At 48.3% G+C, this 12362-nt stretch overlaps 1 protein-coding gene across 2 annotated transcripts in view; it reads left to right on the forward strand.

Annotated features, from left to right (window-relative positions):
* GALNT18 (polypeptide N-acetylgalactosaminyltransferase 18) overlaps nucleotides 1-12362 on the forward strand; it is a 350732-nt gene that overhangs the window by 179809 nt on the left and 158561 nt on the right. For both annotated transcript variants that reach the window (XM_032166608.2, XM_032166609.2), the window contains exon 3: nucleotides 10970-11136. In XM_032166608.2, the coding sequence (XP_032022499.1) occupies nucleotides 10970-11136 (167 nt within the window). The remainder of the gene's footprint in view (nucleotides 1-10969; nucleotides 11137-12362) is intronic.

Raw genomic sequence — 12362 nt, forward strand, 5'->3', positions numbered from 1 at the left:
AGGGCTGGGCAGGGGTTCATTTGCTTCCTTCCTGGTCTGGGAAGATACCTAGTCTCAGGGTTGAAGGGCAGAAAGTCTTCATCCCAGCCTGGCTGGACCCAGCTCCATCCCCTATGGCCCCAGCTGCAGGCTCCAGATGTCCTGTGGCTCTCTCTGTGTGCTTCCTCCTGCCTCTCGGTGTCCACCCTCTTTCTCCTTATTGGTAGGCTCCAAAATAATCTAGGAGGGGCAAGAAGAGAAAAAGGAAACATCAAGTCTCAATTGGGGTGTGGACTACAGAGGCGTACACATGCCAAAACTCATTGAACTATACACTGAAGCTCTGTGCATTTTACTGTGTGTAAGTGAAACATCATTTCTTTTTGAAAAATGGAGATGTGAGAAAGCGACTGAGGAAGTCCTTTGCCCAAGGGATGGAGAGGTAGGAGGAGGGGACATCTTTTGGGAGGTCACTGAAAAGATGGGTGTGAGTTGTGGAGAAGGAGGACAGTGAAGGGTTGAAGTGAGCTAGCCAGTGTGAGGTGATTCGGGAAGGTGGGCTTCTCACCTCAGTGACAGCCAGGCCAGGCAGGTGGCACAGGTGTGCTCTCCAGTTCTGCAGCTTCGGCCTCAGACTTATGTCACATTCTTTTCTGCAAGAAGTGGCTACTTCCAAACAAGGGGCACAGGAAAGTCTAAGGGATCGTGGGTGTGGATAGAAGTGGGGGCTCTGGTCTCAAGCTCCGGGGTTGTTGTGTTTCCATGGCAACTCTATGGCCTCCCTCCAAGGCAGCTCAGGGCAGAGCCTCTGGCAGGCACTGCCTCCTGCCTCTTGCCAGGAGATCTTCAGAGGCTCCTGAGCCTTATCAGTAATGACTTTGCCCTTCTCACCAGTGTCCCCTGAGGCCCGTGTCCCTCTCTCTCAGGGGTTAGGATGGACTGGCTCTTGGGTTTGACAAGTGGGTTAGGGCTTGGGGCTAGGACATGAGGGATTGGCAAAGGCGGTCAGAATATGTTCTGCAGCCCTAGGTGGGGATAACTGGGACAGATCCACACATAGGCTCACAAAAGAGCCCTGGGTCTGGAGCTGGAGATAATCCTTTGTGAGCATCAAAGTGATTAAGAAGCAGGACAGGATAGTAGCAAACAAAGAATACAGCCCAGAGCCAGGGGCACTGGTCTCCCTGGAAGCAGGTTAGGGAGCATTTCATGAGGCTGTGAGTGTTCGGTGGGCCAGATTGTTTTAACAGTCCAGACTCTAGAGAGACATCTGGGATCTTTGAACTTTGGGGGTCCTGGCTTCATGGGTAGACAGAATAATGGCCTCCCAAAGAGGTCCACATCCTAATCCCCCATACCTATGAGTATGTAATGTTACATGGCAAGGGGGAACTATGGTTGCAGATGGAATGAAGGTTGCTGATCAGATGGCTTTAAACTAAGGAAGTTTTCCTGGATTCATTGGCTGGGCCCAGTCTAACCCCAAGGGCACTTAAAAGTGGATAGAGGGAGGCAAAAGATCAACCAGAGAGATGGCAATGTGAGAAAGACTTCAGCAGCCACTGATGGCTTTGAAGATGGGAGAGAGTCATGAGGGAAGGAACGTGAGCAGCCTCAAGTTGCTGGAAAAAGCAAGAAAATAGGTCCTCCTGAGAAAGGAATGCAGTGCTGCACACCCCGATTCCAGCCCAGCGAGAGCTGTGTTGGACTTCTGACCTCCAGCATGATGAGATGATAAATTTGTGTTGTGTTAAGCCACCAAGTTTATAATAATTTGTTACAGTGACAGTATTAGTATTAGGAAAACAAGTCAGTATGCAGTCTATTGCACAGGATCCTGGAAGAAGAAAGGCTCTGTGATTGGTTTAATGCTCTGCTGTCACTATATTAAAGTTCATAGCAATAATTTTTAAACAGGGCACTGCGTTTTCCTTTTGCACTGGGCCCCACAAATTCTGCAGGTGGTCCTGGGGGAGGAGAGAGATGGCTCCAGCAGGAGCAGGTAGGCCATGACTGCTGGATCATCCCAGAGTTGCTGCCCATGAGCAAATGATTCACGAGCCGTCACCTGCTCACTTACTGTGTGCCAGGTTCTGTGCAAATGCTTAACATACAGTTTCCTATCTAACATTATCCTCATGTGGCTCTGGGTTGTTATTATTATTCGCATTTTATAAAGGGGAATACTGAACATTCACAAGGTTAGGAAACATGTTCAAATTCCCACAGGTGCCATGTGGCCGAGCCAGTATTTTTATTGGGGTTTTATGATTCCAGGACACTATTTTATCACCTTGCCCTGCCCAGCCCTGCCCAGGCAAACCTTTCTAGTTTGGGATCTTGTCTCTGTGGAGGAGACCCAGAGGTCTATGGACAGTGTGTTCTCCATGATGGCAACTTAAGGACAAAGGGTTAAAGTAAACATTCTTAATCATGATTTTGCCGTTGCATTGAACACGCTAACTGTACAAACAAAAGGGAATTACTCTTTAACTAAAGTACTTTGGGAAAATACCTCTGGTTCTTGTTAATATCAATTTCGTTGTGGACCAAGAGTATAATGTTATTTTTAAAAGAAATGTAATTTTGAGCTATATTAATAGAAGTATAATGTTTTAAAAGAGGGAGGTGATAGCTTTGTTCTACTCTGTTGCTTAGATCACAACTGCAGAATTGGGTTTTAAGAGATGTTGAGAAAGTGAAGTATTTACAGTGGGACAACCCAGAAGAGAAATTGGGTAGTATGACAAACAGGTGAAATTTCTGTTTAGATTATAGAGTAGTAGTTAAAACCTGGTTCCCCACTTTCCAAGGCCAGGTCTCTCATTTATAAGCTGGGTGACCTCCAACAAGTTGCTTGGCCTCTCTGTGCCTTGGTTTTCCTATCTGTAAGTTAGGGATGGTACTGCAAAGTTTGTGTAATGTTTGTAGAGCTCATGGGCCACTGCCTGACACACAGGAACTTCTATTTAACTTTTAGTCACTTTTATTATCTGGGTCTCTGATTTGTAAAAGAGAAGACTTGGGGGAACGTGATCATGACTTTAACGAACTGAAGGACTGCTATGTGGACAAGGAGCACATGGGACAGGGCACTGCCCTGGCAGTAGATGAGAGCAGGGCCAGACAGGCACTGCAGGACAGGTTACACAGAAGTCCCTGGGGGAGTGATTTCTCTCCAGTCCCAGAGTTCTGGGCGTCAGAGGCCAAGCCCTGAGCCAGGCTTTGCTAGAGAGCAAAGTTGCCCCATTCTTCCTTAGAATCCGCCTTCCCCTGCCCTGACAGATCTATCAGGACCTGCCTTTCCCTGCCCCAGCAGATCTGCTCTGCCCCACCTTCCTCAGCTGTAGGTGCCACGGGCCTGGCCTGCTCACTGACAAACCCACCACATAGAGTGTGCCTAATGTGGCTTTTCCATCAGAGCCAGCTGGCTTTTGTTCCCTGGGTGGCTGTTCATTCAGCCCAGGGATCCCACATTCCCCAGATCTCTAAGATGTCTTAGGGACAAACGGTATCCCTTCTTCCTGTTGGTTGCTTACATTGTAAATGATTCTCTTTCCTGATTTCCTATTTTCCGTCTACATTTTACATAGCAGAGCCTTTCGCTAAATTGGTAAATTCACCTGAAAGGATGAGGGTTGAACTTCTGCCTCTGGATGAAAGTTGGATGTTTTGATGATCACATATACTTAGCAGTTTACTCATCAGCAATTCCTGCACCAAATTCTGCTCTTAGATGCAGGCCTGGCCGATTTCTCTCGCATTGCAGAACTCCCGATTCGCAGATGTCGATTGTCTCTTCTGTATCTGGGCCAGATGTAGTGTCTTGCCAAATCTCTGAAGTCCTGGATATACTTAGTATCCCCACCCTGCCTCCATCATCCTGTTCTTCACCCCTTTGGCTTGTGGGATGATCTAGTCTTATTGCTGCAGTCAGGCAGGGAGTAAATGTACACCTCAGTGATTCCATTCCCATCGGGTCATGGTGGAATTCCCATCCACAGAACCCTTATGGACCTGAATTCTTTCTACTGTTCATTTATTCATGTGTTCATTCAGCCCATCACCAGGTGCATTCTGAATTTCATGCACGGGCCATGAAGTTTTATGCTGAACTTCATACCCGGTATTAGGGATACCTGGGTAAAGCAGACACGGCCCTAACCTTGTGCAGCTTATAGTCTAGTGGAGACACTGACGTTTGTTAAATGATCACATAAAAAAACACGTTGCAATAGCATGTACATGGCATGAAAGAAAAGCAGAATCTGTGAGAGTCTCACAGGGGACTGGACTCCAGCCCAGGAAGGGAATTGGTCTTTCTCTACTGGGTTATGTACGTGTTCTCAGGGAGCAAGGAACCAAACCTATGCAGGTGACCACAGGTGGTTGGGATTTTTTGAAGGCTGATGAAGGCCCACAATCACACAATCAGAAGCCACACAGGCAGGCTCTGGAGGAGGCAGCGTGGTTCAAGACATCCTGGACAGCTCCAGCCTGCCATCCTCTGCCCCACTTCTGCTGTGTTTCTAACAGTGACTTCATGTCCACGTCTACGGTTCACTCACTGACAGTGCCCTTCTTCCTATCCATCATTTCTGCTCCCCTGGGCCTCACTTATCACCTTCTTAGGATCTCCTACATTCAACCCCTCCATGAGAAAGGCTGGACAGGGCCACTGGTCATTCTTTAACATTACTAGATCCAGCTACGCAGAGCTTCTGTGCTAGGCTGCCTTATAGGCCTGCAGCTAGCTCTTTGATGGCTATTTGGGGCTCAGGAGATCAGTCACTGGTCCTGTTCATTGTGAGTCAAATGGAGATGCCACACAACAGAAGACACAGCAGCCTCGGTGCAAGGAGTCACCGGGATTGTACATCTCAGAGGCAGGAGTGTTATAGGAAGACCGTGTTGGGCTTCAAAGACTCAGTAGTGTTGATCGTATTTGTCCACGTTGTCCTGCTAGACAGAATACAGCCTCTCCATTCTTCATGCAGATTTGGCAGCCTGGAAACAACTCCTTCATTTCACCCCCCCTCAAGGTCTCTGGGTTGCCAGTGACACACCGCCACTGTCTCACTATCGGCACTTCCGGGTGGGTATGGAAAGGAAGATATAGAAACCATCATTCAGCAGGGTTATGAAGACAAGCTTTGGAATCAAATGAGCCCAGGTTTAAACCCTGGAAGATAACTTACCATCTCAACTCTATTTCCCTCAACTGTTAAATGGGGGATAATAATGCTGTTTACCATACAGAACTGTAGAAAGGAATAAAATGGGGAAAATAGTAAAAACATCTGAACAAGTCTCAGCATGGTTTCTGGCATATGGTAAACAGTAAACGGAAGTTTTTAGTATTATTTCTGAGTATTCCGCATGGGGCAGCAAACACCCTGCAGTCTCTTAGCCCCAGAGGCTATGGGGATACAGATACCAGCCAGAAGGAGGGACAGTCTTGATTGTTTTCTTGGCCAATGGGAACCTCCACACTGCCTTCATCCTCTGGTTTTATTATGTCCTGCAATCTGGGAGCTGACAGGCCTGGGAATCTAGTCTGGAAAGATCTGGAGGAAGCTAGATGTATCTGAGTAAGGCCAGAGGAGAATCAAGCTAGTCCCGTGGGTGCAGGTAGGAGACAGAGGCTGGAGTGAGGCCATGGTGGCCATGAGGGCCAAGAAGACAGTGCCGATCCTGGAGCCAGACCCTCTCCCTGGGTGTACGTCCCAGGGGGTTAGTGAGCCTGAACCCTTGTGTGCTGACTATAGCTGAGAGGGGAGGGACTCTCCAGGAAAAGCCTGGGGCGAAAGCAGGACCAGGACAATCCCCTCAGGGGAGTGGTTGCCTGGAGTGCCACCGTCTCACTTGCTTTGGCAGCTGGGCCCCGCCTCCACTCCCAGAACACTGGCATAGCTGGATGCTGTTCCTAGTGTGTCTTGGCAGACAGACCCCTGTTCACAGTCTACTTTGATCTTCATTCTAGAACCGGCCTGCTCACTCTTCCCACCCCCCACCCCCAGGTCAAGCAGCCTCTATGAACAAGTCACTCCAATAGACTAGGACCTTGCAGACTTGCTGAGGTCAAAGACGGGAGGGTCTGCCAATCCAAGATGGAGGTGTCCGGCTGTAGCGCTGAGGTCTGGCCACTGCCCTGGGTCTTATCTGGTGGCCGAGAGCCTGGCTTTACCTCACTTATTCCTCCACTGCTTCCCCGCCGCTTCCCCGCCTCTCACATGATCACACAGCACTGAAGCCCTTGATGTAACTTTGCCTCATACATATCTCCAAACAGTCCTGGGGGATCTCTGCAGAGAAGCCCCCTAAGTTATTGCTTCCCATCCCTGCACCTCCTTCTGTGTGCAGAGCTCGATAGAATGGAGTCTGTCATGACCATCAATTCCGGCTTATTAGACAACCATATCCCTCCCCTCTCAGAAATGCGTTGTTTTTTTTATCTCTAGTGGAAAATAGCTCAGCTTTGAACAAGAATAAAAGTAAAAAGGGAGGTTTTTATGGCTTAATTTTACAGGAGAATATGCCTGTTCTCAAAATGAGCATGGGCTCGGTCTTGTGCAGTTGTGAGTTCTCGAGGAGCTTAAACACAGAAGGTCTGGTCCCAGAGTGTGACACCCAGAGCTCTGTGTCCTCAGCCCTTCTCTGCAGAGGTGAGCAGAGAGGCAAGTGCAGAGGCCGACATCAGGGCAGAAGGGAGGGAGGCTCTGGGCGAGTAGGCAGGGTCCCGGCTGCGGCAGGACTGGAGCAGAGTGTGTGGGTGGCCCAGTCCTGGAAAATCCAGGTGCTCTGGGAGGGCATCTTAGCAGTACAGATTTGGGAGCAAATGCCACCGGGTCAGTGCTGGGTTGCCAGGCCAAGAAAGTGGCTGGACTCTGGAGCAAAAGCTCTGGGCTTGGGTCCAGAGCAGTCCTCTCCCACACAGCTCTTGGAGGCATGTTCTTTTCAAGGTGACTTGGACTATAGCACAAAGCCCTCTGTCCTGAGTTCAGTGTCTGCAGTGATGAGGATGGCATGACCAGGAAGGATGTAGATGTCTTGCTTGACATACTCTTCTTCTTCCTTCTTTTTGCCCCTGCCCTTCAGCAATGTACATTCTACTTCAGTGTTGAGGTGAAGATACGAACTACAGACCGTGTCATGATGTGGCATGCACGTGTGTTTTGTGGAACCTGAAAGGGAATTTATTCAACAAATACCATTGGAAGACCTGCTGCTCGCATCATGGTGTGCAGCAGTGGGCAGGAGGCTGTGAGCAAGGCCAGTCTGTGCCCTCAGAGCTGGTGATGTAGGCGTGGGGGACCACCTGACCTGGTGTGTCTAGGACTTTCAGTGCTGAAACGGTGGGAAAGTCCTGGGCAAACTGGGACGAGCTTGTCACCCTATGTAGTCATGATGGTGGCAAGGGGATGTGTCCTGTGGCATTTGTGGGTTGGGAGGGAGGGGAAGTTGGAAAACATGTGAGATAGAACAGCCTCAATCTTGTGGAGAGAAGCCATTGAGTGATCCTTTCTTCCCACTTCCTTATTCTGTGACCAAGACATAGAGCAGAGAGGGAAGGTGGCTCGTTCATGGTCACACAGCAAGGTGGGGCAGAGCTGGGAACAGCACCTGGGTGACTTCATCCCCTTCAAACGCTTTCCCTAAAACGATCCCCCCATATCATCGTCCTTATCCTGCCTGCCCCTCGCCTCTCTGCTCACCCAGGGCCACCTTAGGTCAGGTGTGGAGAAACTGAAGGCTGAGGGAAGGTGTCTCCTGATGCCAAGAGAGAGGCCACAGCAGCAGCATGGCTGTCACCGGGAGGCCCCAGCAGTCCCGGGAGAGAAGAGAAAAGAAGGATTTAAGGAGGTCAGGGCATTTAGCCTGAAGGGATTAGAGTGTAAAGAAACTGAGCATTTCTAGAGACTGCGAATGTGAGGAATTGGGGCCTTTCATGCAGGAGGAGGGAGGACGGGAGAACAGGAGCCTGCTGGTGGGGGGAGGACCAGGACCTGACTCTTCTTCCAAGGGAGGAGGTTTGTAAGAAAACGGAGCAGTCTAACATCAGCGGCAGGCACTCAAAATGTAGGCCGTAGATGAAACAAGCAAGCTTGTTAGCTTCGTTTCATTCCAAAAACATTCATGGAGTACCTACTAAGTGCCAGACTGTGGTTGAAGGTTGGGAGACAGCACAGTCCAAAAGCAAAGTTCCTGCTCTCAGGGGGCTTCATTCTAGTAGAGCGGGGCAGACAATAAACAGGTTCGAATGTGATGCCCTAGAGAATGTGTTCAGCTATGTTCAAATGAGTTTTCCTATGAAAACTTTATGTTCAAAAGTCTTTCTTGTGAAAATCGTGATCAGCAGGGCTTAGCTTATTATACAAATACAGCATTTCATTCTGTGTGGAGGAAGACCATCAGGAGACCAGCTTCCAGAGACTGGCAGCTCAAACCATCAGGGCTGCTACTGGGAGGAATTAAAATTGGTCTCCTCAGAAGGGGGAGACTGGGCACTACATTCAGAATTAAGAAGGGAAGAGAGTAGGGGGAAGTAGTTAACCCCTATCTCTGAACACCCTGGAAATTTGGATACTGAGACTCTGGGAATGCAGAGCAGACCCCCTGGGGAAGTGCAGAGAGATATAGAGGCAAAGTCTTCATTGCTGGTGGAGTTTAGTAGGGAGGACAGTGAACTTGTGCCAATCCATTGGCCTTCTTGGCAGCTGTCTATTATACTTTATATAAAAGAAGAATTCATGTGCTATTTGTTTGGCCACAGATGGTATTACTTTTTAAATGCGATTAGCAAGTGGTGTGTGTGTTAATACTAATCTCTGTCAGTTTTCATTCCTAGGGAAAGCCCAACTGTTGGTCTTGATCACCGTAAATAAATACTAGCTAGAGGACTTATTTGACGGTCAACCACAAATCTTTTAATTGCTGTTATAAAAATTGTATTCACATTTTTCTTTTCCAAAAAATTGAAAAAGATCCAATGAGTTTCAGAAGGCATGCCAGTCTTTCTCCTTCATTCAAGTTCCTCCCCTCTCCTCCCTATTCCCTTCATTCTTTCACCATTGTTAAATCAGCTGGTTCCCTCCTCTCCAGCCATAGCACTGGTTCCCTTGGATCCACAGAACCCTTGCACGACTCACTTTTGCATGCCATTTAAGTTTCTGATCCAATCTCTCTTCCTCAGAGAGGCCTTCCTGACCACCCCTTCTACAGCAGCTGCCAGGGCATCGTCTCATTCTCTTGCCTAGGGTTTCTTTTCATCTTAGCACTTATATGAGATTGTATTTTTTCTTCCGTATTTATCTGTTTTTCTGTCAAAGCATAAGCTCCATAAGGACAGGGACTGTGGGACTGTGTCCACTTCCTGCTGTACCTCAGTGCCTGTAACACTACCTGCCTAGTGGAAGATACTCAACAAATGTTTATTCCATTAAATGCAAGAACAAATGAATTCTACACCAATCTATTAACTTGGTTTTATTAAAATCACAAGTACAAAGTATATTTGGGAAAAGGCTCAACTCTTTCTTTACCCCATTCCTCTCTGGCGAGAGAGAAGGAGAGCTCGAAATAGAACGAGAAAAGTTTCTGTGCATTTCTGGTAACCATAGAGATGCTGATCTTAGTTTATTAATCTCATGCTCTTAAGCAGGCTGGGGCCCCATGGTGATTTCTCCAAATTGCTCAGTGCTGGTTATCCTGCAGCCTTCCTCATTAAGGAAGAGCAGGCCCATTCCTATTCTGCAACACTTTAATTACCGACAAGCAGAAGCCCCGTGCAATTATGCTCATTATTGCATGTTCTGACCTGGCTGCACCTCCCACTCTGGAGCAGTGGAACATGGTCACCAGCCCTAAAGCCCTGGAGCCTTCAGTGGGAACCCTCCTCTCCAAACGCAGGACCTGGGACAGGGCTGTGATTGCTGCCCCATTCTTTCATTCATCTACATGGAAAATGGGAGCTTAGTGCCTTCTAGAACAGCATTTAGTATCAGGCAGGGAAGGGCACCAGCAGTGGTCTCCTGTCCATAAAGACTAGGCTTGCAGAGGAGGGAACTACCCTCAGGAGCCATGGCACTTTTCATGCTCTGGCCTCTCATGGGATCTGATTTCAGAACTGTGTGTTCCTGTTCATATGGGGAATACCTCAAGTCCTCAAGATACCACCAAATGGCTTCAGGATTTCAGCAGAGCTAGGGGGAAATGGGTCAGTTAGGGGCATTCTCTTTCATGGCCATTTCTCCTTCAAGGAGAGATCCTGGTACAGGTGTCAGAGGACCAGAGTTGGGGTTCTGTCATGGTAGCTGACTCAGAGTGCAGCCATAGGTGGGAACTCAACCTCTTTGAGCCTCATTCTCCCCATCTGTGAAATGAGACTGAACCTGGTCCTTCTACCTTTTCCTCATGTTGAGACTGTTTCTAGCTCCAACCCTGTTCTGGAAACTGGTCTTCTGTGGTGAGTGAGAAGCAGGAGAGTTGCAGGCAGTATGCCTTCTGGAGTAAAGGGAAGTAGATTTTGGCAGAAGTCTCCGGGAGGAGGCATCTTTGTCTCCTGAGGCTGGATGCCTGAGGTCTGGCCTCACCTAGGTGTTGGTTACCATTTTGGAAATACTACAAATTTACTTTGGTTGCATTTCCCATTCTACTGGATTTAGAAACATTAAGTCATTCTTCCAGTAAACAATCAGGGACTACCTGCCAGCTGCCATGGGCTGTCCTAAGTGCTCATGGCATTACTGTTCAGCTGGCATAGACACTGACAACTTCAACTCAGGTGTGGGGTGAACTGGTTTCAATGCTTGTGAGCCTTTCTGCTGGACATTTAGGGCTCATCTTAAGTGCATCAAAGAAGGGGCCCTTGGAAGAATCTGGACTCCTGAGCCCTCCAGCAAAGCTGGAGCCAGGACATGGGCTGGGTCAGCTCCTGAGGTGACTCCAGCTGAGTCACTCACAAATCTAAGTGCTTGGCTGTTCTTTGCAGGTGCCGTAACCTCTCATTTCCTGACAGCCTGCCCGAGGTGAGCATCGTGTTCATCTTCGTCAATGAAGCGCTTTCGGTGCTGCTGCGCTCCATCCACTCGGCCATCGAACGGACGCCCCCGCATCTGCTCAAAGAGATCATCCTGGTGGATGACAACAGCAGTAACGGTGAGTGTCGGAGCTTCCCAGGGCCCAGGCCTTACTTCGTGGCTGACATCTAAGCCGATGGTTCAGCATCGTGGTTCACATTTGCTCAAGGGTGTCTGTGGCTGCTCTTTCTCCGGAGTATAGATGAGAAATTCATGGTGGCCACTGCTTCAGAAGGTTCACTCCGTCTGAGCATGGCCTCTGCATCCCAGAGGGGTCTGGTCCTTAGGCTTTTTCTCACTGGCTGGCTACTGTCCCCTCCCATATTCCAGTGCAATACGATAAGATAGAAGGCCCTGACCTCCTACCCTACCATATACACGGTGAACATGTCCAGTGACTCTTTTCCATGATGCATCATTTCACTTAGTAGGGTTCCTCAGCCTCTGCCTGGAAGATTGTTCACTGGTGTTATGTTAGCAGTGGCGGTGGTGACGACGGTGCTGGTGGTGATGGAGGTTGTAGTGGTGGTGATGATGGGGATGGCAGTGGACACGTAACTCAATGACAGCAACAGACTTGTTGAATGTCTAGCCTCTTTGCTGGATCCCCTGTTCCCTGTTCCTACCCAGACCCTGGGTGGCCTGCAAACACCTTGTTGAAACCATCATATCACTAACTCTCTTTCTCCAGCACTACCAGCCACCTCTTTTCCCTGGTGCACATTTCTTGGTCTCTGATTCTTTGCACTCCCATATGCCGTCATATACCATTCCAGACTGAAAGACCACATTTTGAGACAGCTAAGAAAACAGTGTTCTTGATAGGACCATTTATATGAATGTACTTCTGATAATATATGATTTCTCAAAATAGACTGCTGGGTCACTGTATCATAGAAACACTGAGCTTGTGTTATCTTTTGAGCTTTCTCTGCTGTCAGGTAGTAAATTTCCTAATGAATCAGTTGCTGTAATGAGAAGTTCAGATGGGCAATTTGTGATTTGTTATCAATTAAAGCTGAAACACATCGGATAATTGAAATGTATTTAACCTGAGAAAGTGAATCTTCATTTTCATTTTATCATCATGTGGCAAGAAGTGTGGGAGCAGTGCTGTGAGGGGATTTTAGAAATTTCTGAAGGAGAATCATTTGACTCTCATTGTTCCGTGGACATGAATAAAGGAAAATGCATCGAGGATGCAAATAGGCAACATAGTCTTAAAGGTAATTGTCTATCACGAGGGAGACAGGAAGGGCTCAGCTCCCATCTCTGATGGCTGCCTGCCATCATCTAGCCTGGGAC

This window comes from Hylobates moloch, unplaced genomic scaffold, assembly GCF_009828535.3.
Source record: "Hylobates moloch isolate HMO894 unplaced genomic scaffold, HMol_V3 SCAFFOLD_11, whole genome shotgun sequence".
Classification (NCBI taxonomy): Eukaryota; Metazoa; Chordata; class Mammalia; order Primates; family Hylobatidae; genus Hylobates; species Hylobates moloch.